A 16,238-nucleotide genomic window follows, 5' to 3' on the forward strand; every position below is an offset into this window, starting at 1 on the left:
GGGTGAACTGCACTGATGTCTACAACTTACTATATAATGCATTTTACAAAATCTTCCTCTGCATCCCACAATCACTCTCCTTTTAAAAGATACCCATCCCTGAAACACTACAGTATTCTCTAGTTGGGCAGTTGGGATCCTGTCTTCCTGCATATGGAGCCAGAATGTTTTCTGATGGATCATTTTCATCATGCGCCCGTTCAATCAAAGTCCGTGGGGTTCCATAGACTCAACAGCAACCTCTAGTGTGGTCCAGAGCCTTCCACAGCCCACGTTCTACTTATGAACACGAGATTTTGTTGAACAGGTAATTCCATGTTGGGGTTCAGTAAATTAAAAGTTTACTGGAAAATTATAGTGTGGGTATCAGTGATAAAATTGTTTCTCCAAGCCTATTTTCATAAAATGCCTTGAGAGTCAGAGTGCTGCGTTGGTGTTCACGAAGTCTCACTGAAAGTGAAGGTCAATGGCCCCAGGAATGCCCAGCCACTATTTTTCTACTGGCCTCTAAACTCAGTTCCCCAAAACACTGAACAGTTTCACTTACTTTTTCAAAGGCAGGGAAGTAGCGATTTTTTATTTTCTCTTTGATCAAGGCAACTTTGGCATCTTTTTCCTGAGGTGGACATATGGGCAGAAGGAGGATCATTTCACCCAAATCTGCTATACCTTCTGTATACATGTCAATCCTAAAAGACAAAAACAACCAAATAGTCAAATACTTTTTGCCTTAGATTTCATAGGTTTACAAAAACCTAAGAGAGTAGAGTAACAGGTGATGGCAAAATAATTCACCTCCAGTGAGTGCTTTTCAGAGTCTAGTCATTATGCTCTATTTTTACAGGTATATTAACATTTATTTATTAAAACAACCTATCGAGGTAGACAGATCTCTAAATTTTGTTACTCAATGACCTAATACAGGAAAAAGAGCATCGGTGGTCACAGACATGAGAGAAATCCGTGGAATCACTGCCAGTACCCACTGTTGCTGTGCCAAGATTTGTCATCTCCGTTGTGGCTTGTTCTGTGCATGAACTTAGTGTGAGTCAAATGGCCAAAGACCTGCTTCCTAAGTAATCCTAAGAGAGTCCCTGGCCATCTTAGCCAAATTCCTCATCCTCTCTCATCATTCTACACTTTCTAGGGCTCCTTCTATGCCCCATATTAGTAGTTCTTCCAATTATTACGCCCATGAAACACGTTTCCACAGCCCTCTCCATGTGCTGTTGCCCAACTCTAGCTATGTGTGCCTTTCTTGAGACCCCACCTAAGAATCCCCTTCCCTGGCGAAATTCTCTATACAGTTACAACCAGTGCAAACTTTTCTTCTTTTGTGTCCAACTGGAGTTTCACAACACTTTTTAAACAAGAGCTTTATTGATGCATATTCATATACTATAATTGCCACCAGTTATATTACACTATTTAGTGGTTTTTAGTGCATTCACAGAAATCTGTAAAAATAACCACAGTCTAATTCCAGAATTATTTTTATCACACTGATAAGGACATCTGTACTATTAGCAGTATTCTTCATTTTTCTCCACACCCCACTTCTTTAGCTCCAAGCAACCACTAATCTACTTTCTACCTCTATGGATTTGAATATCTGGACATTTCATATGAAAAGAATCCTATAGTACGTGGCCTTCTGTGTCTTGTTTGTTTTATGTAACATGTGTTGTGGTTTAGCCATCTTGTAGCATGCATTGGTACTTCATTCCTTTTCATGACCAAATATCTTTCCATTGCATGGTTAAGGCGCATTTTCTCCTCCATTTATTGATTGATGAATATTTGGGTTGTTTCTACTTTTTGAATACTATGAATATTGTTATTTGCATTATTCATTTATGTAAAAAATGTATTTTTGATTGTTTGGGAATATACCTGTTAGAGGAACTGCTGGGTCATTGGTAATACTATATTAAAGTTTTTGAGGAGCTGCCAGCAGTTTCATTCAGGATTTATTTGGAATCATGCAGTCTGATCACAACAGCAAGGAGACCCCTTGGCTTTGCTAGTATTGAATCAGTCTGGCTGTTTTGGCCTTCTAACCATGTGTCAAGGTAACCCCAGCATCCTTGGTGCCAGCCTCTACTAGCTCTGCTCAAGTATTCCAGGTGATATAGTTGGTTGGTAATTTAGGTTCCTGGTCATCATTCTTGGAGTTACTGGGACCTAAGATTTGGCTTCTTTGCAGCTTTCCTTCCCCAGTCCTTCATCTACAGACTCTCAAATATTCTATGCCTGTCCTAAGCTGTTGGTTGGAGTCCAGCCTCTGAAGTCCCGAGCACCTGGAATTGTGATTCTCCATCCTCCTCAGTTCACGTTTCATCCGTGTTTGGAAATCACCATGAGGTGCTGGATTCATGGACTGTATCCTCTTCTAGAATCACCCTTGTCTGAACCCACCCCATGTTCACTATTCCCTCATCTCCATGGACTCTTCAATACTCTTCAATACTGGACCCCAGTGTATAAATCCAAGGCCCAGCCAGGTGTTGGTCACGATGCCCTGCCATGGTCCTACCCACTCAAGGAAGGATCTAAATCATTTTGTGTTCTCTGTGGATGGAAGAACAGAAAATATACCATACAGGGCTCTCTCCTTTATGTCTTTCCCATAGAGGTTGTATTTGCTGGCAACGTAGTTGAGAATGGCTCTGGTCTGCACCAGCTTCATCCCGTCAATCTCAACCATTGGCACTTGCTGGAACATCAAATATCCATCTTTAGAAGGAAGAAGAAAAGGAGAGTGAAATGTCTATGAAACCCAGACTTTCAGGATGAAAAAAATGGTTGTGGAAATGACTAAATTCGTAAAATGAAAAAGAAATTATTGTCTAGTAAGATTTCACTTGAAACAGCTTTTTTTATTATTATTTTTATTTTTTTGAGACAGAGTATCATTCTGTCGCCCAGGCTGGAGTGGGGTGGCATGATCTTAACTCACTATAACCTCTGCTTCCCAGGTTCAAGTGATTTTTGTGTTGATTTACCTTCATGGATATTTTAGGAAGAGGTTGGGACAAGTTACAATAGGACTGGCAACAAGATGCCATTTAAAACAGGAAGTTTCCCAGAGTAAGTCTCATGGTGTTTGTGACATTTAAGGCAGGTTCTGAGAGCTTTTTATGTAAGGGTCCCTTTCTGTGCTCTTCAAAGTCTGCAATAGTGCTGCAGTGTTACCTTGTCATGCCCCCCTGCCATGAGAGAAAAAACTCAAGACATTGGCCGCATCTATTTCTCTTCCTTTGGTCTAATGCATGTTCTTGCATGTGCTTGGATGGCGAGGGCTGTATGGGATCCTGTGCTGATGACCACAACTCATTCCTGGTGCCCCAAGCACAAAAACAGAAAAGGGCTGTCTCAGGGTGCAGGAGATTGTTCCTGTAGCAAACACTCTGAGAGGTCTGGTCCTTTTAGTCTGGAGAGAGTTGCCAGACTTGATGAAAGAGCCACATCCCTTCCATCTTAACCACTTTCTCTCTCTACACCATGTCCAAATATCATGCCCCATACACATAGACATTGCCGGCTGCTCAAACATCCCCTTGTATCTTCTACTAGATACCCTCATCAGAGGCACTTAGAGATTGATCTTACCATTTCTTAACTTGTCCAAATCTTCTGCAGATTTTAGATATATCTCTTCAAACTGGAAGCAGACACAGCAAATGGGTTCTTGTTAGTTCATTCTGTTATAGACTTGTGGCCTTGGATGGCCCCATCTGGTGCATAGTTTGGAGAATATAAGATTTCTGAGTTTGGCAGGGTACCCAGAGGGGGTTGGTCATGGCCATTTGGAAATTTAGACCTAAATCATTGAGAGAAGTGCATGGGTCACAGCACATAGCTGCTCAATCTTCTAGTTCACTTCACCTTCACCCTGATCTCATGAATATCTATGATTAGGTCATGTTTTGATAAGGGACGTCACTGGAGAAAAGGCACTGAGCAGTTCTCCAAGTTATGGTGTTGTCATATCTTAGGAAAGCCTGTGTCTCTAAGTGAGATCAGACCACAACCTTGTGTGTCGCCAGCATAGGGCGTGCCATGGGCTAATGGCCATCAAATATTCTGCCACCAAGGAGCCTCTGCTGTAATTTGTATCGCCCCACTTCTCAGGAACCCTGCTAAGGGTGAAATAGGTCACCACTGTTACACAGCTTTAACACTTGCAACTATAATTTTCTCTTCCGAAGTTCGTGAGACACAATAGGGTAAAATTCTCAATTTAATAAAGGAATGAGAGTCCCACACTAATATTATTTTTAATGAAAACTTCTAGTTTCTGATGTAGTTTTGTGCCACTGGGGAATGCATGTGTATTCTAGAAGCTTCCCCACCTCGTTTTAACCACGTGTTTATTTCTCTGCATCCTCATAGACATGTAGGCCGCCCCAGGGCAGGGACTGTGTCTATCTTCTTCACTGTCTATTTCCATGACCTAGTACAGGACCTGGAATTAGTAAGTGCTCAACCAAATAATTGCTGTGAATGTAGTCAATCTTTAATAGGTAATTTGTTACAATACACTCCCTTGCATCTCTCATGTGTAGTTTGCATTTTTACCTCTAATTACAACCTTTAATTACCTCTAAAATGTTATGCATTTTTATTTTTTATTGTTGAAATTATGAACATGAATAAATATAAACAGAAAAGCATAGTGATTCTCCTTATGCTTCTCACCTAGAATCAATAATTATCAATCAAAACCAATATGGTTTCATCTGTATGCCCACCTACTTCTCCTCTTGTAATAATTCCAAAGAAATCCCAGATCCGTATGATTAATCCTTAAATACTTCAATGTGTTTTCCTAAAACACATTAAGCATTCTAAAGATAGCCATAGTACATCATCACACATGAAATATTAACAATAATTCTTCCATGTCATCAAATATTCAATCGATATTCATGTTTCTAATTGTTGTATAAATGCCATAAATTTTTTTTACACTTTGTTTAAATTCTAATCCACTTAAGTTCTACACTTTGTGATTAGTTTCTTAAATGTATTTTAATATGTATGCTTTTAGATGAGAAGAAATTTTAAGAATTACTTGGTCAAATATGTTCGTCTTTTTCTTAATTACAGCCCATTTGTATTTAAGGCACAATGCTTCGGTAAGTAATCATCTCATAGTTTCTGTGGGAAAAGTATGTGATAACGCAATTTTAAATCCAACTTACCATGACCTAACTCAGAACCTACCTCTACTCCAGCTGCAGCCAGGAGCCACCGGATGGACTCCATTCTGCCCCGTGCATTGAAGTAGTGGAGCTTGGGTTTCTCTGCCATGATAGCAGTCTTCTGGAGGTTTCTCTAAGCCTGAATGAATGAATGAATAATTGAAGCCATAGAACAAAAAAATGTACTTTTGGTTGAAAACCACCCATAATACTGAAGAAGAACCTGCCTTCTTCATGACTTGGTTGGAGGAGTTCCTGGAATGTTTTTTTGGTTCAAATTATTACCCATCAGTGGCCACCCTCAGATTCCAGCAAACCAGTCTCAAGTCTTCATTGGCTAACTGTAACTTTTCTTGACAGCCTAAGAGGTGAGAGTATGTGGTAATAATACATGTATAGGAGTTAATGGGAAGAGGAGGAATTAAAGGACTAATACTTATTGAAAACTTCCTAATGATCCTTCCTCAATGCTAGTCCCTTTTAATATTTTATATCTTTAACCCTCCTTATAGTACCATGAAATGGTTGTTATCTCCATTTTTTAGTTAATGAAATGGAACATCAGAGAAATACAATGTTCACAGTCACACTCCGGTTGTTGATAGACATGAATATCTGCACCAAGGACTAAAATGAAGGCACGCCTCGAAGCCAGCTGGGTGAAGGCCCTGGGAATCCATGAACTGGCCATGAAACCAGAGGATGTCACTGACGGAGGACCGGCAGGGAGCTAAGTCACTCTTCAGGTCTTTGGCTGTGAGACTGCATTTGATCAAAACCAGAAATTAGCCCTCAGACTTGTTTAACTGTAGCTAGAATATCCAAATTATTTCAACAGACAACGAATGCTAATCCCTTGCTTCTTTTGGAATTCTGTATTCTAACTCTGTGGGGGGCATTTTGTTTTATAACCTGGAAAAAGAGATTTGCTGCATTAACTTTGTAGGATATGGAAGGAGCTAGCATTTGTTCAATGTCAGTCACACACTGATCATTCTTCTAAACTTCTCTTCATTTTATCTTACAAAAATCACCTAAGGTGAATGCTGTTGTTATTCTCATTTTACATTTGAGGATACTGAGGTTTTTAAAGTAACTTGCCAGAGTAAATGATGGATCTGGGATGCAGACTCACTGCTATTAAAAACCAAAAACTGCATCTTATTTTCTGTTAGTGTTTCTCAAATATGCATGGTAATCTTTCAGCAGATTGTGAAACTGCATTACTTTAAAAAATAAAATAGAAAAGAATATAATAGAAAATATCAGCGAGCATGACATGTTGAAGGGTAAGTAATGTTTCATGAGTTGTTAGTTTCAGTTATCTGCATGTTGTGTGTATGGATGTTTGCATGTGTGCATGCTCACATGGTCATTGCAAATGGTTAGAGGTAAATTGACTGGACTCATCAGTGAAGTTTGATAGCCCTTGCTCTATCCCAGGCTGTTTGGGAGGTGGAACATAGCAGAGTATTAGAGAATGAAAACCAGTGGCTGCAGGGACAGATGCAACTAATTGTATCATGAATGTGAATGGAAAGACACAGGACTCTGAAAGCAGCAATTCCAGTACCAGGACTTAGGAACAGTTGCATTTTCTGTCCAAACTCCCAGCTCTGTTATTAAACATTAAGATTCTTCTTGCAAAGTTTTGTGGTTGTTGAGTGTGGAACAAAAATATACTTGCCTTTAACAACTAATGTATTTATTAATTATTATTATTATTTTTTGAGATGGAGTTTCGCTGTTTTTGCCCAGGCTGTAGTGCAACGGTGCGATCTTGGCTCACTGCAACCTCGGCTTCCCAGGTTCAAGTGATTCTTATGCCTCAGCCTCCCGAGTAGCTGGGATTAGAGGCACCTGCCACCACACCCAGATAATTTTGTATTTTTAGTGGAGACAGGGTTTCAGCATGTTGGCCAGTCTGGTCTTGAATGCCAGACCTCAGGTGATCCACTCGCCTCAGCCTCCCAAAGTGCTAGGATTACAAGAATGAGCCACCGCAGCTGGCCTCAACTAATGTATTTGTAAAAAAGTGTGTATGACTAAAATTAGGCATCAAAATCTTTTAAATGTCTACATTTTAAAATATGGGAGTCAATAGTTTAACCTTTGGAAAGTAAAGAATTATTTGAAATCGTACTGAATCAACTCACCTGTTTTGTAATTAGATATTTTGGCATTGTACTTTCTTTCTTTTTTTTTTTTTTTTTTTTTTTTTTTATTTTTTTAGTAGAGACGGGGTTTCACCATGTTAGCCAGGATGGTCTCGATCTCCTGACCTCGTGATCCACCCGTCTCGGCCTCCCAAAGTGCTGGGATTACAGGCTTGAGCCACCGCGCCCGGCTTGGCATTGTACTTTCTATGATAACTCCAGGAGTAAATTAAAGTAACTTGGGAAATGGAAATAGCATAACTCAGAAGAATGAAAGGGAGAGTGAAGTTCACAGGAAAGTGTGGGGCGGGCTTGTTTAATTGTTTTGGACTAGAGTTCACAGTGTTGTAATTCCAATCTCCAAACTAAACTCTCTTAGCCATTGATTGAGGATCATGTTTCAAAAGGAAATGAAATTTTATCTTACATAATATTTTACCACAACACTACTGCTGATAACTAACATACCACTTTCTCCAGTGTGAGGTTTCCAAGGGTCAGGCTAAGACAGACATAGGTTACTACTGAGCTTTGTTGGGTCAACAGAAAATGAGAACCAGAGAGTTCAAGGATTTGCCACGGGTCACACACGCAGGCTGCTCATTCACGGTCAATATCTAGGGAGTGCATCTACCTTCTGCAACAACCCTGGGAAATGGCTCCTATTATCCGAATTAAAGATGGGCACACTGAGTCTCAGAGAGCTAAAGCACCTGTCCCATGCTGCACATTTGGTGAGTGTTGGGTCAGCCTGAACTTCTGATTGCAGGTCCAGAGCTTTTCCACTCCACCCCGTAACCTGGCTCTCAGCTCCTCTCTGAGAAGTTGTTTTATATTTTCCTATTCAATGTATATTAACCAACTAAATATTGAAAGGAGAGGGCGAGACGGGAACATCTAATTCTTGAGTTCCTCCTGTGAGCAACTTTTCAGGGGCTTGCTTGGAAGAAAAAATTAATAAAAGTGTGCCTTTCTCTGATTTGACAACCTAAAAACCAGAGTGAGTTGAGGACTAGTATAACTGGATTTACATCAATTAAAAATGGGCTTGTTTTGAAAGGAATATAAGCTCTCATAATTCCAGGAGTAAATTCAAGGAGTTCCATCTCTGAGTTGGTCCCAATGACACTGTTTCTTATCAGAGAGAAGGGAGAATGAGATAAATCACGACTCCTCCCATTATGAGATTCATAAACTCAGTAGGTTGTTTAATCTCTGAGCCTCAATTTTCTCTCCTTAGAATCGAGTTAGTTATTTCTACTTTTGCAGGTTGTTGAGAAAGTTAAATGAGATAATGTACAAAAAATTCATAGTAGGAACTCAGCAATGGGTGTTTGCTCTGGTCCCAGTGCTTGGAAGATGGGTGAGTCTCTGGACACATTGAGTAGCCCATGGATCCTCTTTCTTTGATCTATCTATCCATCAATTATTTTACCTATCAACCATCTATGTATATGTATCTATTCATAATCTCTGTCTATTCATCCATATATGTGTTATTTCATCTATCAGTTGTTCTACGTATCTATCTCTCTGTAATCTGTCTCTTCATCATCTATTATCTATCTTGTATCCATTTCTCTGGTTCTCTATATTTTGTCCATAGAACTCTAGTAGGAATAAGATTTTATATGAATCTAGACTTACATGAAATCTGTCCTATGATGACTCTCTGTTTCTGTCTCTCTCTCTTTGCTTTTTAGCTCCTGTACAGAGGTTAATGATATTCATTAATCAGTCCATGTGGATTAACAGGAAGTTTTTGGTGAACGTCCAAGCAGTGGGGCACATCAGTAACGTGGCCTTGCTTAGCCCCATGAGGTCATGTAGTCCCATGGTTCTCAACCAGGGGGATTTTGCTCCTCTGCTCTGGAGGGCATTGAGCAAGGTTTAGAGATATTTTGGGTTGTCACATCTGCAGGGAGGGAGAGGGGGCTACAAATCAGGTAGGTAGAGGGCAGGGTACCTAGAAATATCCTAGAGTGGGCAGGTCTGATCTCCATACAAAGAATTACACAGTTCAAAGGGCAGCAACAGTCAGAGCCTCTTTCTTAGCTATCCTCTAGATTGGCCAGGAGTCGGTAGAACTCCAGGGACAGAATATGACTTGTCATGGAGCTAATTAGTGGCAAAGGCTCAACTAGAATCTAGTTCCCCTGACATTCAAACTAATTTACTCCAATTATAATAAACCTTAGTTTTAAATTTTCACAGCCAATATAGTATTACAGTGTCACAATTTACAATTGTGTGTTGATTACTTATACAGAGAAAGACATTTTTGCATACATTGCCACTTCTTCCAGTACTGATTATTCTCAGGTTGTTTAAAATGCTACCATTTCTTTTTTTCTCCTCATGTCATTGTTTCCCATACCATTAAATGCTGAGGCCCTGGTTTTCTAAATTCTTCATTTTTACACTTTTCTAAAGATGCATCCAACAGAATAGAAATAAACAATTCTTGAACTGTCACCCAAACACACCAAGATGGCACAATATGAGTAAAAACAGACTTTTTCTTGTCTTAAGGACACATACTAGCATATTTTTCTAGGAGGCTAGAGAGGAGAGTGTGAGGCAATGTAGAGAGATTTATAAGATCAGTACTTACTTTGTTAAACGCTGTCACTGTCGTGGCTGGTCAACTGACTTCCAGGTCCTAATGTATTTATAAGCTTGTTGTTCCTTTCAATAGTTCCCTCCCACTGAAAGAAGGATAAAGTTACAGAAAAGCAACTCCCACACATTTCATGGCCAAGGGGCCACCTACTGGATTCTAAGACATGAGTAAGTGATCTGCTTATCAGAAGAAACTGGTTAATATGTTCCATTTCAAGGTTGGCAATTAAAGTTTAAACAATACATTTCACCTGGATTTTGCTCTTTTTGCAAGTCAGCAGAAACTGGCTTTTTAAGACACTTGTTTTCATGAGTTGGATGCAAAGACTATGGCAACTGAAAAACCTCTATTGTGAGCACAGCTTGGGGGGATGTCTGTGAAGGGCAAGCTGATGCCACCCTTTTCTTACTGGGCTGACAAATAAAATATAGGACATCCATGTCAATGTGAATTTCAGGCAAACAATCAATAATTTTTTAGTTATAGCTATTTCCAAAAGTGGTATGAAACCTGATTATACTGAAATATTCTTTATTGTTTATCTGAAATTCACATTTAGGTGGGTGTCCCGTATTTTATCTGCCAAATCCGGGAACCCTATTTCCATGTGCTTTCCTCTTTATGCCACTCAAATCACCCATAATATAACAAATCTGAAAGTATCCATCACCTGGATTCATCAATTGCAAATAATCTTTCTTCATCTATAACATGCAGGGCGTTTTGTTGGCCCCCAAGAAAGATAGGTCCATATAGAAATCCCTAGACCCTGTGAACTTGATCTAATTTGGAAAAACGCTCTTTGCAGATGTAATGAAGTAAAAGAATTTGAGATGAGATCGTCTTGGTATATCTGGAAAGGCCCCGAATCCATTGACAATTGTCCTCTCCGCAGAGAGAAGAAAAGACACAAGACACAGAGGGTGAGGTGCTGGAAGAGGGAGGCAGAAATTAGAGTGATGTGGTCACAATCCATGAAAGTCTAGAAAGGCCAAGAGCTCCCAGAAGCTAGAAGATGCAGGGAAGGATTCCTGGAAATCACTTCTAATCCAAGCCCGTTAGCACAATGACACACCAAAGAAAAATGATGTTGCATATACTGACTTATGTGTAATTCACATATACCATCTGTATCTTGGCAGCCCAGGCCTGAGTGGCACTGAGGGAACTGAGGGAAGGCTCATGCCTGGGGCCCCACAGAGCCTTAAGGAGCAGAGTGAGGATGAGCCAGGAACACATGCCTGTAAGGGACAACAGGGTGGCCTGAGAGCAGAGGGTGGGTCTGTTTGCTGTTCAATATTTCCTCACCTCCTAGAAAACTGAGGAATCCACAGCAGGCAGAATTGTTGTTTGAAAATGCGTAAGAAAAAGTGTTTTCATGAGAAATAAAATGTATGTCAAGGAAAAAAAGAAAATTTCATTTGCCATTCCCCAGAATGGTAATTGTTTTCTTGTGCAAATTGTCAGGAGAAAATTGCTACCCCTGAATTTTTGACAGGTCATTTGACATATGTTACAGGACAATTCTTGAACAAGTCAAACAACTCACATAGTCTACATTTTACGTTTTTATTGAATTTTTAATTCCAAGAAAATTTATGGGGAGATTGGAAATCTGATTTCATATCAGATACTAATGAAAAGAAATCAATTTTAACTAAATCTGGTCATGGATGTTTTACTATGTAGTTAGCATATAATTTTTAAAGCGTTTATTAACTTCACAATAGCCACAACCAACATTTAGATAATGCAATTTATTGTTGCAAAACTTTAGAATATTTGTATTATATGTTCTTGGCATCTATGCCTGCTTTATCAAACCTTGAAAATATTTGTTGCGTCTTCTAAACCTTTTGTATCTATGGGTAATTTCCTCAGGCTGCCAGGCTGCAAAAACTTCTTCACTGTGCGGAGTTTGCTGATTCTGATTTTCAGGACCCGCAATGCACAAAGCACAGCCTCAGAGTGAAGCCAAGGGCTGACACCACCATTAACACAACCCAGGAAATCTGAGTCCCTCCTACACAAAGACCAGGTGAGTTCCCTCCATCAGCACCAGTATGGAGGCAGGAACAGTCACTAAGTGAGAGATGAAGATAAGAGGAAGAACATGCAGCTCACTAGCATTTTCCCAAACAATGTCTTTAAGACTTTATTCAGTTCAGTTTTCCCACCCTCTTTCTTACACTTGAATCTTGTATATTCATGGCTCTTGCAGAAGATGAGAAAGAACAATGTGCCTGTAAGATATCAGCACAGATCAGTCTCTAAGCAGAAGAAGTGAAGATATGGGAAAATTGAGTTAGAAATGAAAATAGAAAATGTGAAAGACAAACCATGGGGCCGCTTTTTCCCTTAGAGAGATATAGCGTTGGCGGGCAGCGTGTTGGGAGAGCTGTGCACAAGGAACACAATGATCTGGCAGCAGGAGCCAGCGCCCAAAGAAGGAACCAGAAGGGAAGGGTCCTGCTCAGACACGCTTGGTGTGGGAAGACAAGGGCATATTGGGATAAAGGGCATCACAGAGAACTCAGGAGCAAAAACCACAGTGAAATAGAGGGATGAGGAGAGATGCTGGGCCCTGGGTCCTTAGCATTATAAACAGTGAAATGTTCTTCTTGGGGTAGCATGCACATCAAATTTCCTTGGCATAACAAGAGGAATTTCTATGCCTCAGAATCAGGACCTGAAACCTCATTTTGGAGACACGGGGGGTCCTGAAGACCTGGAGAAGGCTGGGATCAGAATGTGGCCAGTCCAAGTGCCCACATACTAGATACCAAGGTGGAAGATGAGGAGCTGCCTCTTGAGGACTGGGAAATGGGTCACCTTCAGCAGAGGGAAGCTGGAGGTGAGTTCTTCCACATGGTAGAGAAGTGCCACCAGGTGAATACCAACCCAGCTCAGCTTGCTGCCAATGAGGTAGTCTTGTCCATGGCTCTTCAACACCTGAAGAATTGGAGGAATCAGGTCAGGAACACATGTGCAGTGAGGTTGGGGCCTCTGCTTCATCCCTGAATATGTCCAGCCTGACTCTCCCTCTCCCACCTCTGCTTCCTTACTGGGCAGGTGCGAAGATCCAGACCTTTCTCCATGTTCCCTGACTCAGTGAGAGAGTAAGAAGCATGGCTCCGCTCACTTCTTGGTTGGAGCCCAGATTCCCATTTTCTCTTCTCATTCCACATCAGCTGTGGCATCCACAGCACCCACCCAGCTTGCATCTTCCACATGGGCCAGGGGCTTTTCCCCTCTTGCAGCATGTTCTGTCTGCCCCAGGCCCTACAGCGTGCAGCCCTAGTGTTCGGTGGCTTTACACTCTCTCTCTCTCCAGTCTCTCTTGGGCAGCGACTCCACCTTCATGACAACACACTTCTCCCAGGAGTAGACTCTTTCAGAATCCTCATTTCTCCTTATCTGCTCTCCTCATTTCCTGCTCTGGGATCTGAAATAAGCCTGGGTGAACTTTAATTCATCCTCTTTCTTGCAATGTTAGTTCTTACTGCTTTCACTATGCTGTAATCTGCATGCCACTGTGTCCCGGAGTGAACTGCAAAGATGTCTGCAACTTACTTTGAAATGCAAAAAAAAAAAAAAAAAATTTGTTTGATTGAGGCAAACGGGGTGTAGTGACTGACATGTGATAAAGCAAAGACAAAAGGTTAACTTTGCTATTTAGATCCTTGGTGTATATAAGCTCATAAAACATTTCTTTGGACTACACTTGACGTATACATTTTTTAATAATAAAAATTTTGAGTGATATGTGATATTTATTAAAATATCTCAGCAAATTAACATCATAAATAATAAAAAGAGAAGACATATGACACCATTGATTTAAGATAATATTTTGGCAAATACCTTTTCAGACTATGTATACATACAAAAGTATGGATAATTACTTGGTACACAAAGAAAACAACTTCAATGCTATATTGTAATATACATTGTTCAAATGCACATATCATGGGCTTTTTGGTAGAACTGGTAGAATTCTTATTCACAGTCTATTTTTACACCATGCCTTGAGAGTCAGGAGCTCCATTAACATCAGGGAAGGCTTTTGGACATGAAGGTCAGTGCCCCACACATTCCCAGGCACTATTTTTCTGTTACCATATGTTATGGACTGAATGTTTATGTTTCCCATAAATTCATACGTTGAGATCCTGACCCCCATGTCTTTAGAAGAGGTCCCTAAAAATATAATACTCTTTCAAGCCATTAGTAGGTGGGGCTTTAAGGAGATGATCAAGTCGTGGGGGTGGAGCGCTCATGAATGACATTAGTCCCCTTATAAAAGGGACCTTAGAGAACTCCCTTGGCATGTTTGCCATGTGAGGACACAGCCAGAGATTGGTTGTCTATGAACCAAGGAACGAAAATAACCAAACTACTAAGTGCTTTCTGCCTTAGATTTTATGGTTTAAACACTTGAGACAATGGAGCGTTAGATGATAGCAAAGTAATTCAGCTCCATTGGGTGCCTTTTAAATGTCAGTCGTTAGGCTATGATTTTTATAATATATTTACATTTATTTCTCAGAACAATCTACTGTGGTAGATCTATAACTAAAATGTTTGTAATACACATGACCAAATACAGGTACAAGAAACATCGGTGACCTGTCCAGCGTCACAGTCATGAGAGAAATTAGTGGAATTACTGCAAGTAACTACTGATGCTACAAATAAGGTTTGCTCACTCTGCTGTGGTTTGTTCTATACATAAGCTTAGCATGATTCATATGACTAAAGACCTGCCATTTACGTAATCCCAAGACAGCCTCCCCAGCACAGCCATCTTCAACGTGTCCGTTTTCCTCTCTCCTCATACTACACATCCCAGGCTCATTTTTATGCCCAATGTTAGAAGTTCTTAAAAAAGAAAAAAATAAAATAACTGAATGAAAAACTAGGAAATAAGGTACGTCTTTAAAAGATATCCCTAAACAATATATTTTTTCAAACAAGCTAGTAATTTTCAAAAAAAAAAAGAAATTCCCTCAACTATTTTCCTTAAAACATTGTTCCATTACCTTCTCCACATGATGTTGGCCAATTCTAGTCATGGTTGTGTTTCAAGACCTCACCATTGTTTACATGGTAAAATTGGTAAACATGGTAAAATTATTCATATAGTTAAAGCCAGTGCATAACTAGGACATCTTCTTTCTTCTCATTTCAAACTGTGTTTCCTACAAAACTTTTATTTATTTTGTTTGTTTGTTTATTGTTTTGTTTTGTTTTGTTTTGATACAAAGTCTTGCCCTGTCACCAGGCTGGAGTGCAGTGGGGCAGCCTTGGCTCACTGCAGCCTCTGCTTCTTGGGTACAAGTGATTCTTCTGCCTCAGCCTCCTGAGTAGCTGGGACTATAGGTGCACGCCACCACACCTGGCTAATTTATGTACTTTTAGTGGAGGCTGGGTTTCACCATGATGGCCAAGATGGTCTTGATCTTTTCACCTCGTGATCCACCCACCTCGGCTTCCCAAAGTGCTGGGATTACAGGCATGAGCCACTGCCCCTGGTCCTGTATTCTATTTTTCTTTGAGACAGAGTCTTGCTCTGTCACCTAGGTTGGAGTGCAGTGGGGCGATCTTGGCTCACTGCAACCTCCACCTCCCAGATTCAAGCGATTCTCCTGCCTCAGCCTCCCAAGTAGCTGGGATTACAGACACCTGCCACTATGCCTGGCTAATTTTTGTATTTTGAGTAGAGATGGGGTTTCCCCATGTTGAGCAGGCTGGTCTTGAACTCCCAACCTCACGTGATCTGCCTACCTCGGCCTCCCAAAGTGCTAGGATTACAATGTAAGCCACTGTACCTGGTGAATACTTTTAAATAACAGTTTTATTGACATGTATTCACATACCATAATTGCCACCCCTTTATAGAATATTGTTCAGTAATTTTTAGTACATTTACAGAATTCCGCAAATACTATCACTGTCTAATTCCAGAACATTTTTATCACCTGGGAAGGCAGTAGTACATGCTTTGGCAGCCATTCCCCATTGTCCCCTTTCTCCAGCCCCTGTCAACAACTGATTTCCTTTCTGGACTCAAATGGTCTGGATGGTTCATACAAAAGAATTCATGTCACATGTGGCCTTTGGTGTCTGGTTTCTTTTACAGCACATGTTTTCAAGGCTTACCAACGTTGGAGCATGCATCAGTACTTCATCTCTTTTCATAACCCAAGAATATTCCATTGTCTGCTACAGCACATCTTGTTCCTCCATTCT

General features: G+C 40.4%; 1 protein-coding gene and 1 long non-coding RNA gene across 3 annotated transcripts in view; one reads left to right on the top strand and one right to left on the bottom strand.

The window, feature by feature from the left end:
• The window catches only part of LOC108519316 (glutathione S-transferase A1), a 41,642-nt gene extending 31,488 nt beyond the window's left edge, over positions 1 to 10,154 (bottom strand). For both annotated transcript variants that reach the window (XM_017858239.1, XM_017858238.1), the window contains exons 1-5: positions 9,978 to 10,154; positions 5,230 to 5,346; positions 3,613 to 3,664; positions 2,604 to 2,736; positions 548 to 689 (exon numbers count right to left, since the gene is read on the bottom strand). In XM_017858239.1, the coding sequence (XP_017713728.1) occupies positions 548 to 689; positions 2,604 to 2,736; positions 3,613 to 3,664; positions 5,230 to 5,316 (414 nt within the window). In that variant the 5' untranslated portion in view covers positions 5,317 to 5,346; positions 9,978 to 10,154. The remainder of the gene's footprint in view (positions 1 to 547; positions 690 to 2,603; positions 2,737 to 3,612; positions 3,665 to 5,229; positions 5,347 to 9,977) is intronic.
• LOC108519318 (uncharacterized) lies at positions 7,894 to 13,524 on the top strand. The gene is made up of 4 exons (XR_001882601.1): positions 7,894 to 8,097; positions 10,795 to 10,909; positions 11,868 to 12,024; positions 12,667 to 13,524. It is a non-coding gene; the product is annotated as an uncharacterized LOC108519318 (long non-coding RNA).
• Positions 13,525 to 16,238: the final 2,714 nt, after the last annotated feature.

This window comes from Rhinopithecus bieti, unplaced genomic scaffold, assembly GCF_001698545.2.
Source record: "Rhinopithecus bieti isolate Rb0 unplaced genomic scaffold, ASM169854v2 scaffold_48474, whole genome shotgun sequence".
Lineage (NCBI taxonomy): Eukaryota > Metazoa > Chordata > Mammalia > Primates > Cercopithecidae > Rhinopithecus > Rhinopithecus bieti.